The 13,701-nt window shown below is 37.1% G+C and overlaps 1 protein-coding gene across 2 annotated transcripts in view; it reads right to left on the bottom strand.

The window, feature by feature from the left end:
- The window catches only part of CEBPZ (CCAAT enhancer binding protein zeta), a 38,116-nt gene that overhangs the window by 10,804 nt on the left and 13,611 nt on the right, over window positions 1–13,701 (bottom strand). For both annotated transcript variants that reach the window (XM_054245043.2, XM_002757854.5), the window contains exons 5-13: window positions 13,269–13,357; window positions 10,254–10,307; window positions 9,595–9,697; window positions 9,422–9,490; window positions 8,187–8,253; window positions 6,957–7,054; window positions 5,487–5,544; window positions 4,997–5,193; window positions 4,156–4,239 (exon numbers count right to left, since the gene is read on the bottom strand). In XM_054245043.2, coding sequence (XP_054101018.1) covers window positions 4,156–4,239; window positions 4,997–5,193; window positions 5,487–5,544; window positions 6,957–7,054; window positions 8,187–8,253; window positions 9,422–9,490; window positions 9,595–9,697; window positions 10,254–10,307; window positions 13,269–13,357 — 819 coding nt within the window. The remainder of the gene's footprint in view (window positions 1–4,155; window positions 4,240–4,996; window positions 5,194–5,486; window positions 5,545–6,956; window positions 7,055–8,186; window positions 8,254–9,421; window positions 9,491–9,594; window positions 9,698–10,253; window positions 10,308–13,268; window positions 13,358–13,701) is intronic.

The following is a 13,701-nucleotide window of genomic DNA, read 5'->3' as shown; positions in this document are numbered from 1 at the left end:
AAAACAGAGAAGAGGCAAACATGTTGGTCTGCTGTGCTGGGGAGGAAAATGTCAGATAGGAGACAGGACTAATGAGCAGCTCCAACATGGATGGACAGAACAGCGTGTGGAGACTCACACTGTGAACTTTTGCTCCAAGAACCACAACAGGAACATACCAGGAAAATTGGAAGAATTCATAGACTCTTTGAAAGAAGTGGCCTGCCACTACAAACTCCACAGACAGCCAAAAAACTCTGAAAACAAAAGACAAACTCTTAGGAGCTCTATGACCCTGCCCATCACCTGAGAAACCCTGAGTACTTATCCAGGCCAAGGTAGGGCAATTTACTATGGCAGCTGGTTGTCTCTTGAAAGCACCACCTCCTGCCTGGAGTCCAACCAACTCAAGTCATCACAGCAAATAATAACAGAACAACCCTGCGCCAAAGAAGGAGAAACAGTTAATTCCACAGCCTGCAACACCCTGACTAACCAGAGGTCCTGAGTCTCTCCACATCACAACTTCACTGCTAGCAAAACCAGCATTTGAGAAAACCAGTGCACTAAACAAAACTACAACCAAGGACTCACACAGAGTCCACTTTACTGCCCTGCTACCTCCACCAGAGCAGGTACTGGTATCCATGGCTGGGAGGAGGCCTGAAGACGTAACAGGACTCTTTACAGACATTCCCCAGCACCAGCATGGAGCATGGTAGCCCTACTGGGTGGCTAGACCCAGAAGGGCAATAATAATCACTGCAGACTGGCTCTCAGGAAGCCCTGTCCCTAGGGGGAGGGGGAGAATAACATAATAAGGGATCACCCTATGGGAAAAAAGAATCTGAACAGCAGCCCTTGAGTTCCAGATCTTTCCAGTGAAACAGTCTACCCAAATGAGAAGGAACCAGAAAAGTAATTCTAGTAATGTGACAAAACAAGATTCTATAACACCTCCAAGAGATCACACTAACTCTCCAGCAATGGATCCAAACCAGGAAGAACTCTCTGAATTGCCAGATAAAGAATTCAGGTTGATTAAGCTACTCAAGGAAGTACGCGAGAAAGGTGAAAACCAATCTAAATTAAAACACCCGGGAAATTCATCATGAAAAGAACATCACGTAGGCAGAGTCATCAGTTTATCTACAGTCAGGATGAAGAAAAGAATCTTGAAAGCTGTGAGGCAGAAGCATCAGGTAACCTATAAAGGAAAACCTATCAGATTAACAACAATTTCTCAGCAGAAACTATACAAGCCAGAGGGAATTGGGGCCGTATTTTTAGCTTCCTTAAACAAAATAATTATCAGCCAAGAATTTGGTATCAACAAAACTAAGCTTCATAAATGAAGGAGAGATGTCTTTTTCAGACAAACAAATGCTGAGAGAATTTGCCACTACCAAGCAAGCACTATAAGAAATGCTGAAAGGAGTTCTAAATTTTTTTTTCATTTGAGATGGAGTCTCACTCTGTTGCCCAGGCAGGAGTACAATGGTGTGATCTTGGCTCACTGCAACCTCTGTCTAATGAGTTCAAGTGATTTTTGTGCCTCTGAGTAGCTGGGATTACAGGCACTTGCCACGACGGCTGGCTAATTTTTGTATTTTTTTAGAGATGGGGTTTTGCCATGATTGCCAGGCTAGTCTGAACTCCTGACCTCAGGTGATGCCCGCTGGGCCTCCCAAAGTGCTGGGATTACAGGTGTGAGCCACCACACCCGGCCTAGGAATTCTAAATGTTGAAATGAAACATTGAAGTACAGCAAAATAGAACCTCCTTAAAGCATAAATCTTACAGGGCCTATAAAACAATAACACAATGAAAAACAAATAAACAAAACAAAACAAAAGTATTCAAGCAATAACTAGCATGATGAATAGAACAGTACCTCACATCTCAATACTAACATTGGATGTAAATGGCCTAAATGCTCCTCTTAAAAGATACGGAATGTCAGAATGGATAAAAATTCACCAACCAAGTATCTGCAGTGTTCAAGAGACTCCACCTGACAATAAGGACTCACATAAACTTAAGGTAAAGGGGTGGAAAAAGATAGTCCGTGCAAATGGAAACCAAAAGCAAGCAGGAGTAGCTATTCTTATAACAGACAAAACAGACATTAAAGCAACAATAGTTAAAAAAAGACAGAGGAACATTATATAATAGTAAAACAATTAATCCAACAAGAAATATCACAATCCTAAACATATATGCATCTACCACCAGAACTCCCAAATGAATAAAACCATTACTACTAGACCTAAGAAGTTAGATAGATGGCAACACAGTAATAGTGGGAGACTTCAATACTCCACTGACTGCACTAGTCAGGTCATTAAGACAGAAAGTCAACAAAGAAACAACAGACTTAAACTGTATCCTAGAACAAAGGGTCTTAACAGATACCTACAGAACATTCTACCCAACAACTGCAGAATATACATTCTTTTCATCAGCACATGAAGCATTCTCAAGGATAGACCATATGGTAGGCCACAAAACAAGTCTCAATAAACTTAAGAAAACTGAAATTGGAGGCCGGGTGTGGTGGCTCACACCTGTAATCCCAGCACTTTGGGAGGCTGAGGCGGGTGAGGTCAAGAGATCGAGACCATCCTGGCCAACATGGTGAAACCCCATCTCTACTAAATACAAAAAAAATTAGCCAGGCATGGTGGCACATGCCTGTAATCCCAGCTACTTGGGAGGCTGAGACAGGAGAATCATTTGAACCCAGGAGGCGGAGGTTGCAGTGAGCCGAGAATGTGCCATTGCACTGTAGCCTGGGCAACAAGAGCGAAACTCCATCTCAAAAAAAAAAAAAGAAAAAAGAAAACTGAAATTGTTACCATCTCTCTCACATCACAGTGGAATAAAATTGGAAATTAACTTCAAAAGGAACCCTCAAAACTGTATACAAATAAATACATGGAAATTTAATAATCTGCTCTTGAATGATCTTTGCATCAACAATGAAATCAAGATGGAAATTAAAAGATTTTTTTGAACTGAACAATAGTGATACAACCTATCAAAACCTCTGGGATACAGCAAAAGTGGCACTACTCTTAGTAAGTTCATAGCATTAAATGTCTACATCAGAAAGTCTGAAAGAACACACCCCAAGAAACTAGAGAAACAAGAACAAATCAAACCCAGCAGAATAAAAGAAATAACAAAGACCAGAGCAGAGCTGAATAAAACTGAAACAAACCCTACAAAAGATAAATGAAACTAAAAGCTGGTTCTGTGGAAAAATAAAATCAATATACCATTAGCGAGATTAACCAGAAAAAGGAGAGAAGAACTGAATAAGCTCAATTAGAAATGAAATGGGAAATACTACAACTGACACCAAAGAAATACAAACGATCGTTCAAGGCTACTATGAACACATTTATGCACACAAACTAGAAAACCTAGAGAAAAACGGATAAATTCCTAGAAATCTCCAACCTTCTAGTTTAAACCAGAAAGAAACAGAAACTGAACAGACCAATAACAAATAGCATGATTGAAACAGCAATAAAAAAATTGCCAACAAACCAAAAGTCTAGGACCAGATAGATTCACAGCTGAACTCTATCAGACACCAAAGAAGAATTGGTACCAATCCTACTGAAACTATTCCAAAAGACAGGTAAGCAGGGAATCCTCCCTAAATCATTCAATGAAGCCAGTATCACCCTAATTCCAAAACCAGGAAATGACATAATGAAAAAAGAAAACTACCGACCAATATTTCCAGATGAACAGATGGCCTGAATGCTCCTCTTAAAAGATACAGAAACAGAGATGCAAAAATCCTCAACAAAATACTAACTAACCAAATCCAACAGCATATCAAAAAGATAATACACCATGATCAGGTGGGTTTCATGCCAGGGGTGCAGGGCTGGTTTAACATATGCAAGTCAATAAATGTGATACACCACATAAACAATTAAAAACAAAAATCATATGACTATCTCAATAGACACAGAAAAAGCATCTGACAAAATCCAGCGTTTAGTGTGGAAAATAATTTCCACTTAACATCTTTCTTAAAAACAACCTCCCTCACCCTGAATTTTATTAACCAAATTTAGGAGAGTTCATTTCCCAAAATTATAATGACACCTTTCACATGGACAATGCTTTTAAAAGATATTAAATGCATTTTCTTACCTTGAAATGAGTCAGCAAAGTCAAAATCATCTGTACTTTTTCTCTTGCTTCTCTTAGTATTGACTTTGGAGTGGACTTCAAGTTCTGTTATTTGAAAAAATTTGCTTTTAAGCAATTTAAAAACAATAGGATTGGAAAATATTACTCCAAGATATGCTAAAATCTTTATTCTGAGGGTAAGGCATGATATTGTTATTCCATGTGGCTTTTGTAATTCCACCAGCATAGGCTTTGAGGATAGAGTGAGAGCAAGACTTTAAGAATAATTGGCATAGTCCTAATATTTTATGCAAGTAGAAAATTTTCTAAATAGCTTCATTAATAAGATCAAATAATATAAAACCCCTTAAAACAAGCAACTTCTGCTGTGGTTCAGAATAAGTGGAAGAATGCTGGGCAGGCATGTGCATGCTGAAGGTATGTGAAAGGACAGAAAGGTCAGACAACCGTCCAGAACAATTTTGGGTGTTCCTTGCTAATTTACAAGATAAAATATTCACCTTCATCTATGCTGGGATGAAGTGATGGAATACTGACTAACTTTTATAAACTGCTAGTTACGATAAAAAAAATGGCAGCATTTCAGCTCAACATGTATTATACAGAGCTAGTTGTTGGTTAAAGTGAAATTCAAAAAGCTGCTTAAAAGAAAACACATGCAACAAAAAATAAAAACGCTTCAGCTCCAAATGAGAAGGGAAAAGGTTCTATTTAAATTTCTGGCTGACATGAGTATTAATTTGAATACAGGGCTATGTTAAAAACCTTTGGCAGAAAAACTAACCTAAGGCTGAGGAAGTAAGGAAGATACAGTTTATGTCTGATTTTAAAAAATGCTTACCTGGAACGCTCTCACTTTCATCATCTAACACATCCATGAATGTTCCTCCATCTCCATCAACTTCAGCAAATTCTTCATCATCCATACTTCCTAAAGAAACTTCATCTTCGTCCAGGTTATCAAGTTCATCATCACCACCTTCTGAATCTTCATCTGCTGTGTTACCCTTAGCTCTTTTTATTCTCTTTTTTACATTGCTGGAAAAAAACCACACAACTTGTAATACAAAAGTATTTTCTAAAGTAGTGTTTTGCTGACTACCAGGGCACTAGGCTATTAAATGACTTAGAAGGAGAAAGCTTTGCAGACTGCTCAGAGTAAATAATAATGTGCATTATAAAGGTCCAAGATGAAAATACTGTAACTACTTCCCAAACTTATTTGAATATATTTCCCCTTTATGTCACATAGTTCTATGGTCTACTGTTCTAAGAGACAACAATTTGGAAAATGCTAGAAAAACAGGAAGGAGAAGACAGAAGTATGTTACCCAGCAAAATCCATATCATCCTTTCCAGAGCTGAAACAGTTATCATCTTCAAATGTGTCTGCCAGAGAATACAGAAATTGTGAGATACAACAAAGAGTGACAAGCTTGACATACATCTTAATATCTGAATCAATTATTCTGACAGTCATGATTCTGCTGTTTATCACAAGTAAACATCAAAACAATATAAACATGACTGTTGCTGGTGTGTCTTACTAATGTGTATAAACCTGTGAAATACTGATCTTAGTTAAATACCAAAACTAAAAAAGGAGCTGGTTAATTTTGGCTCTTTCTACAGTTCTTTTATGGAACGAGGATGAATATCAAATAAAATGATATTTAGCAACTGTAGTCCTTTTTACTCTATTAGAACTACTTAAGTGCTCATTTTTCATAGGTGTGATACAATATGTAACATCTCATGCTTGTAATCCCAGCACTTTGGGCGGCTGAAGTGGAGTGTTCACCAGCCTGAGCAACACAGCAAGATCCATCTCTATTAAAACAACAACAGCATCAACAACAAAAACAAACTAGCTGGGCATCATGGCATGTACCTGTAGTCCCAGCTACCTGTGGGGCTGAGGCAGGAAGATCGCCTGAGCCCACAAGGTATACGTTGCAGTGCTGCAATGGGTCTTGATTGTGCCACTGCACTCCAGCCTGGGAGACAGAGAGACCCTGTCTCAAAACAAAAAACAAAAATAAAACAAACCCAAAAAACAACGAAAAAGTATGTAACATGTGAAATCAGTGTAAGCCTTTCCAATTTACCATGATTTTTGTTTAAGTCTATTAAGTTTCAATCAAAATTTCTCTAGCTTTATAGATTAAACATAAAAAAGATGAAATAGTAGACTATTGCTATCAATTATTACTGATATGCTATAATATAGATTATGAATGGTAAAAAGGATTTCTATTTCACGAGATTTGGTTGTAACAATGAATATATTCAAGCAAACAAATTTTTTCATATATGGACTATGCAAAGCACAATCATCTATTTTTCTGGGGCAAAAATGGGTGAATTGCTGTATGTCATCAAAATATTTCTGTTTTTGAGACAGGGTCTCTGTCACGTAGGCTAGAGGACAGTGGCACATGCCTCCTGGGTTCAAGCGATTCTCATGCCTCTGCTTCTGAGTAGCTGGGAATACAGGTGCACACCACCACACCTGGCTCATTTTCTTGTATTTTCAGTAGAGACACAGGGTTTCCCCATGTTGGCCAGGCTGGTCTCAAAGTCCTGACCGCAAATGATCTGGCCGCCTTGGCCTCCCAAAGTGCTGGGATTACAGGCATAAACCACAGTGCCTGGTCCCAAATATTTCTTATTCTTCCATTGTGATTTGCATATTCTTAGCTAAATTATTTTTTAAAACTAAGGCCACTTTTCCCATTAATGTTCCATGGTCTATTAACAAATAGTAGATTATTTTACAAAGAGTCAACAAAACAAATTACCAATCAGCTTTTCAAATTCCTCATCATCCACGTCTTCTATACTTTCTTCATCTTCATTCCGTTTTTGTTTCTCTTTAACAGCAACTTTTTTATAATACCTAAAATAATATTCATGTTATATATTTGACAGTTTTATTAAAGGTCTAATCTTACTATAATCAAAGCACCTATGAACAGTGGGAAACTACAACTGTAAAATCTTAAGTATACTCAGTTGGAAATAAATGACTGAAATTTGTATGTAATATAAAAAAATAGTTTAACTCAATAAAAAGTAGCTGGAAACTTTTGAAATGTAAAGTGTAATTACATTTCAAAGAATAATATTTTATCAGCCCAACTGTTATATTAGAATACAGCAAAACTTAGCCATTTACAAATATAATCAAACCCTCAGAATTATTCATTCTAAATGATTAAAAAAGCCTAATTAGGCCACATGTGGTGGTTCACGCCTGTAATCCCAGCACTTTGGGAGGCTGAGGTAGGCAGATTATGAGGTAAGGAGTTCGAGACTAGTCTGGCCAATATGGTGACACCGTCTCAACTAAAAATACAAAAATTATCTGGGCATGGTGGCACGCACCTGTAGTCCCAGCTACACAGGAGGTTGAGGCAGAAGAATCGCTTTAACGCAGGAGGCAGAGGGTACAGTTAGCTGAGGTAGTGCCACTGCACCCCAGCCTGGGTGACAGAGCAAGACTCAAAAAACAAAACAAAAAAAAACAAAAAAAACCCCAAGCCAAATCAAACCTAATTAACCAGTCAACCAGATGAGATAAGAGGTACTTTACTACCAATAAGGCATTAGATAATAATACTAGTTGGTTTAGGACTTATTTCTATAGCAGTGCACTGAATTTTTCTGAATCTATTCTAATGGCTATGGTTTGGAAAAATTACCCATGAGTTATCACTATATTAAACTAAGGTAGATTTTAAGCCTACAAAGAAAACTATTATAAAAAGAAAGTAAAGGCTAAATCCCAAAAAATCAAAAGCATAAAACACAATTTATATGCTAAATTATTAACAAAACTACCAAATTTACTTTAGTTTTTCTAAGATATATTAAGATTAGCAAAATGACTGATTTATAAATTTCCTTAACAAACACAGACATATTTGTTGATCTTTTCAAAATATGCTGATGTTAATGAAGCATTTTATGAAGTCTAAAAATTTAAATTTTAGCAGTTTCCCCAAATGAAACAATATTAAGTATTGTACCTGTGGAAAAACACTTCATCTACTGGTATTTGGCTTTCTTCTTTTGCAAGGAACTCCTTACTGTTCACTACAAAAATAAATTTAAACATTTTAACTTAATATAGCAATCCCCTTTATGTTACTTAAGCTCTTAAGACTATATACAGCATATCTGTAATTCTAAAATTTCAAAATTGTGTGGAAGGTAGACAGAAGGGACCCTGCAGTGCAAGGGACAATCTCTGAAAAAGTCTGTGTGGAGAAGACCCAACATTTGAAACTTCACTGGCTACAGCATAAGGTACGCAGCCATCAGTGCAGTTACAGCGAACAACAGTGTTTTCCTACTGTTCTCCAATTGCAACCAGGACCCACATTTCAAGAGAAATAAAAAATTCAAAGAGTTCTTTTAATAAGTCATCACTTTAAACTTGTCATTTTCAGCTCAAAAAATGACTAGCTTGCCATTAATGTGTGCCATTCTGGGAATAAACACAAAGTAAAAGTAAACAAGTTTTCCTTTATACTGAGGAAAACTGAGAAATAAGGAACTGCAAGATATTAGTTTTACCTCTTCAGAATAAAACTTTCTGACTCATCCTGAGTAAAAGGAGATTTGGCTTTTAATTCTAACCTACTAACTTTGTTTAAGTCTTTTTACATCTCTGGACCTCTGTGAAGTAAGTCATTCAAAATTAAATGATCTAAAAGGTCTATTTAACCCTGGTTTCTGAACAAAAGGGAGATGACTGGTATGCAAAGAAATGTCTGCTCTGAATAGAACAACAGATTCAGATCCAGAAGATGGCTACTGAATATAGAAGCAGGTTATTAACTAAGTTTAAAATGATGCTCTGTGACAAAACCCGCTGTGGGTTTTGTGCTACTAACCTCATATTAGAGCTTTAAGATGGTCTAATTGTGAACAATAATAATTATACACATAGGGGTTGTTGATGAAGCTATGGATGATAAAATAAAATGGTTATAACTATCGAAGCTCGGTGATGGTAAGTGAAGGATTCATCATACTATTTTGTTTACTTTGGGTATGCTTCAAATTTGCTATAATAAAGTTTTTTAAAAAAGGCCCAGTCAGAGACAGTAGATTTAAGAATACCTATTCTTGGAAAAAAAAGATGGATAATGCTTTTGGTGCTCATGTTTTATTCTCATAAATTAGAACAAAGAATAACACAATTTATGCATTTTTGTCTTCTATTGTCTTTTCAGTTTCAACTAAGTTTTACACTCACCAGCAAGATGATGAATATCCTTAATAAAATGCTTTCTTTTCGGCTGCATCACAACACTCTCTGTGTTTTCTGAAATGTAAAATTATGACAGTATAATGCAAAACCTAGTTATAAGCTCATGTTTATTATGTATTGAAAATGAAAACCAAATAATGCACCAAACAGAAGCATACCTTTGCCTTTATGGGGCTTTGGATTTCGGTATACAAATCGATCCAAAAATCTCATTAAGGTGAAATCCTGCAATGGGTCTCCTGAGTACTGAATATAGTTTCCCTGAAAAGTGGAGGGGGGATTAAAAAACTTAATTCAAATTATATCTGTGCATCCAGATAAGAAAAAAGAAGAAAAACGTAAGTTTCTATTACATTGTACTGAAGACACAAATATACAATAAATGACTCTTCAAATATCTCTCATGCACATTTTACTTAAACACACAGATACACATATACACATATTCTAGGATGTACTGTTGATACAATGGATAGACTAATAATATTAATAATGTTGGCCATCTAACCGTTTAATCAGGAACCAAACTCTGAAGTGGCAAACACAGCAAATGAGAAAGGGAGGCAATCTTTCTCCAGGAGAGGAGATAGAATGCAATAAATAACTGCTGTGGCTTTCTAATGTCTTATTGCTTCCATTCATCTCAGAGTGGGAAAAATTATCTGCTGCTCTGTACTAAACAAGTCACTGTTCCTTTATATGAGCAGTAAAATGTGCAAGATTCTCTGGTAGAGAAAACACTGTATGACCAATTACTGATTATCTAAAATGATGTATTTTTTTTCTTATTTCTCATCTTTTGCTATTTTAGACTCACCTGAAGGATGGTCTTTGCAAAAAGGGCCACAGAGGGATGAAAATGCACAGATAACTAAAAAGAAAAATGTGAATATCAGTATTTCTAAAGTTGACTCTTAATACATTTACAGCTTATTTAAGAAAATCTGGCTGGGTGCGGTGACTCACACCTGCAATCCCAGAACTTTGGGAGGCCCAGGCAGGCAGATCACTTGAGCCCGGAAGTTGAGACCAGCCTGGGCAATACGGTGAAATGCTATGTCTACAAAAAGTACAAAAATAGCCAGGGTGTGATGCTGCACACCAGTCCCACCTACTCAGGAGGCTAAAGTGGGAGGAGGATTGCCTGGGCCCAGGAGGCTGAGGCTGCCGTGAGCTGAGATGGCACCACTGCACTCCAGCCTGGGTGACAGAGCGAGACTCTATCTCAACAATAAAAAGAAAATGCAAAAATCTGAAATTTAAGCCAATACATTAGAAAAGTGCTTCTCAAAACATTTTGGTCTCAGGACCATTTATATACTAAAAAACTAAAAATTTCACCAGTTTATATTTAACAGGGTTATATATAGATACCTTTGTTATAAAAATAAACATAAAGATTGTAAATACTTACGGGTTCATTAAAAATAACAAAAAAGCCACTACATATTAATAAGTAGCATGTTTATGAGAAATACTTATACTTCAGAACAACATATATAGTGAGTAGCATTATTTCACAGCTTTTAAATCTCTTTAATGTCTGGCTTAACAGAGATAGTGGATTCTTTCTTCTGCTTCTGTATTCCATGTTGAAATATACATAGAAAATCTGGTCTTACACGTGTGGAAAATAGTCTTTCACATAATGGTGAATTTTATTCTTCAGTACTATACCAAAACCAAGGATTAGTTGTAATATGGAATCTGAAATCATATTCAATTAGCTTTTGGTACTTGCTGCTTAAAACTGTTTGGTCTACTTTGAATCAATTGTTTATCCACTCAAGAATTTTTAACATTTGAGTGGCATGGTGGCTCACACCTATAATCCCAGCACTCTGGGAGGCTGAGGTAATCACCTGAGGTCAGGAGTTCGAGACCAGCCTGGCCAACAAAGCAAAACCTTGTCTGTGAGCTGGGCATGGTGACATGCTCCTGTATTGTGCCACTGCACTCCAGTGTGGGTGAGAGAGCAAGGCTCTGTTAAAAAAAAACAAAAACAAAAACAAAAAAGAATTTGTAACATTGTGCATTGGTTATTAAAAAAATACCATATGCAGTCCTTCCAATTGTTGGCACATTACTTTATACCTTACCACAAAAATCACATTGTTAGAAGCACTGATTTCATCAGTAAAGTTTTTATGAATTGAAAAACTGTCAAGCTCAAGGTTGTGGTTACAAGATTTTTAAAACTTTAATCTTTGCTTGAAAGCTTTATTTCTCAATTTTATTACTGACAACGAATACTGCCAACTGTTTTGTTTCATTCATTTTCAAGAAAATGTCTCCCAAATACCTAAGCCTGAGTAACCAGTTTGTCCATCAGTCTTTCATGTAAGGGCAGCTAGATGAGCCTGCAACAACTGGTAAACACTTGTCCTTGAGACATGTGACAACCTTCACACTTCATGTAGGTAGCAGAAGTATGTTATGCACACTTGCTATAAATGTACACGAAACACTAAAAAGACATGTACTTTAAAGTCAAGATACTGGGCCGGGTGTGGTGGCTCACGTCTGTAATCCCAGCACTTTGGGAGGCTGAGATGGGTGGATCACAAGGCCAAGAGATCGAGACCATCGTAGTCAACATGGTGAAACCCCGTCTCTACTAAAAATACAAAAAATTAGCTGGGCATGGTGGCGCATGCCTGTAAACACAGCTACTCAGGAGGCTGAGGGAGGAGAATTGCCTGAACCCAGGAGGTGGAGGTTGCGGTGAGCCGAGATCGTGCCATTGCACTCCAGCCTGGGTAACAAGAGCGAAACTCCATCTCAAAAAAGAAAACGAAAAATAAAGTCAAAATACTAAAATCAGTAATTCTTCCTTTGTCATCATTCTTTAGTTATACTGGCTTTTTTTAAACTACATGTATATGGCAGTGATGAATATAATGGCCACTGATGCAGCTTGGTACTGTGTCTTTATTCAGGATAAGTGGCAGCAGTTTTACCCATAATTTCTTTTATAATATCAGTGCCACTGTCAACACAGTAACAAAAACAAATAATGTACTGACTGGTATTACTATGAAGAGAGCTGTGACCTGGCAGACTCACTAAAAAGGTATTAAGAACTCTTAGGGGCCTGTGCCACACTTTTGAGAATAGCACTTACTGGCTTTACTCAAGTCACAGAAAGGTTATTAGAAATATGAATTCCTAGGCTGGGCGCGGTGGCTCATGCCTGTAATCCCAGCACTTTGGGAGGCCAAGGCAAGTGGATCATGAGGTCAGGACTTCAAGACCAGCCTGGCCAAGAAGCTGAAGCCCCTGTCTCTACTAAAAATATAAAAATTAGCTGGGCGCGGTGGCACGCATCTGTAATCCCAGCTACTCAGGAGGCTGAGGCAAGAGAATCGCTTGAACCTGGGAGGCGGAGGTTGCAGTGACCCAAGATCACCTCACTGCACTCCAGCCTGGGTGACAGAGTGAGACTTCGTCTCAAAAAAAAAAAAAAAAAAAAAAAAGAAATATGAATTCCTCTTATGAATTTAAAAAAGTAACTTTATTTGAAAAAAATTTTATCATATAACTTTTCAGAGATATCTAATGAATAAAGCAAAATTTATTCACTTTCTCAACTCTATATGCAATAACCTACCTACAAAAAGCAACACTTATGACCCATGTATAACATCCTTATTTTAGATGCACATTTAAGATTTTCTACAAAATGAACACCTCACACAGTATCCTAAATGTGGACTTTTAATATTTATTAATACTTATGATTATCATAAAAAAAAAACTTTAAGGCATTATATCCACAAGGGCAAAAATATACAGCACAAATGAATTAAAAGACAATTTGAAATTATTTTACCTTTTTGAGTTCCCAAAGACTTGTATTTTCAGCTCCACAGAACAATGGGTTTCTACTGAATGGATCATATTTATTCAACTGTTTCCCACCTAGGAACAACAAAAAAAAAATATGATTTCTCAAATGCTTTATTCCCAGCCCAAGATGTCACTAAAATCACTGCCATTAATATTCTCAACAGACAGATATTTCTAATACTCTTAATTAGCCAAGCAACTATATTGAAAACTCTGAGCTCCCTCAAGAATTTATCTTGGTACTCAAGCTAGCATCTGCTCCTGAAGAAACCAAAGAACATGTTTACCCAACCACTGAAAGCTCCCTTCAAGGCCAGGGGCAAATCACAGCACTTTGGGAGGCTGAGGCTGGTGGATCATTTGAGTCCAGGAGTTCGAGACCAGCCTGGGCAAAATTGTGAAACCCCGTCTTTTAC

The sequence above is a fragment of the Callithrix jacchus genome, chromosome 14 (genome assembly GCF_049354715.1).
Source record: "Callithrix jacchus isolate 240 chromosome 14, calJac240_pri, whole genome shotgun sequence".
NCBI classification, from domain to species: Eukaryota; Metazoa; Chordata; class Mammalia; order Primates; family Cebidae; genus Callithrix; species Callithrix jacchus.
This window is presented reverse-complemented; position numbering and strand designations above follow the sequence as displayed.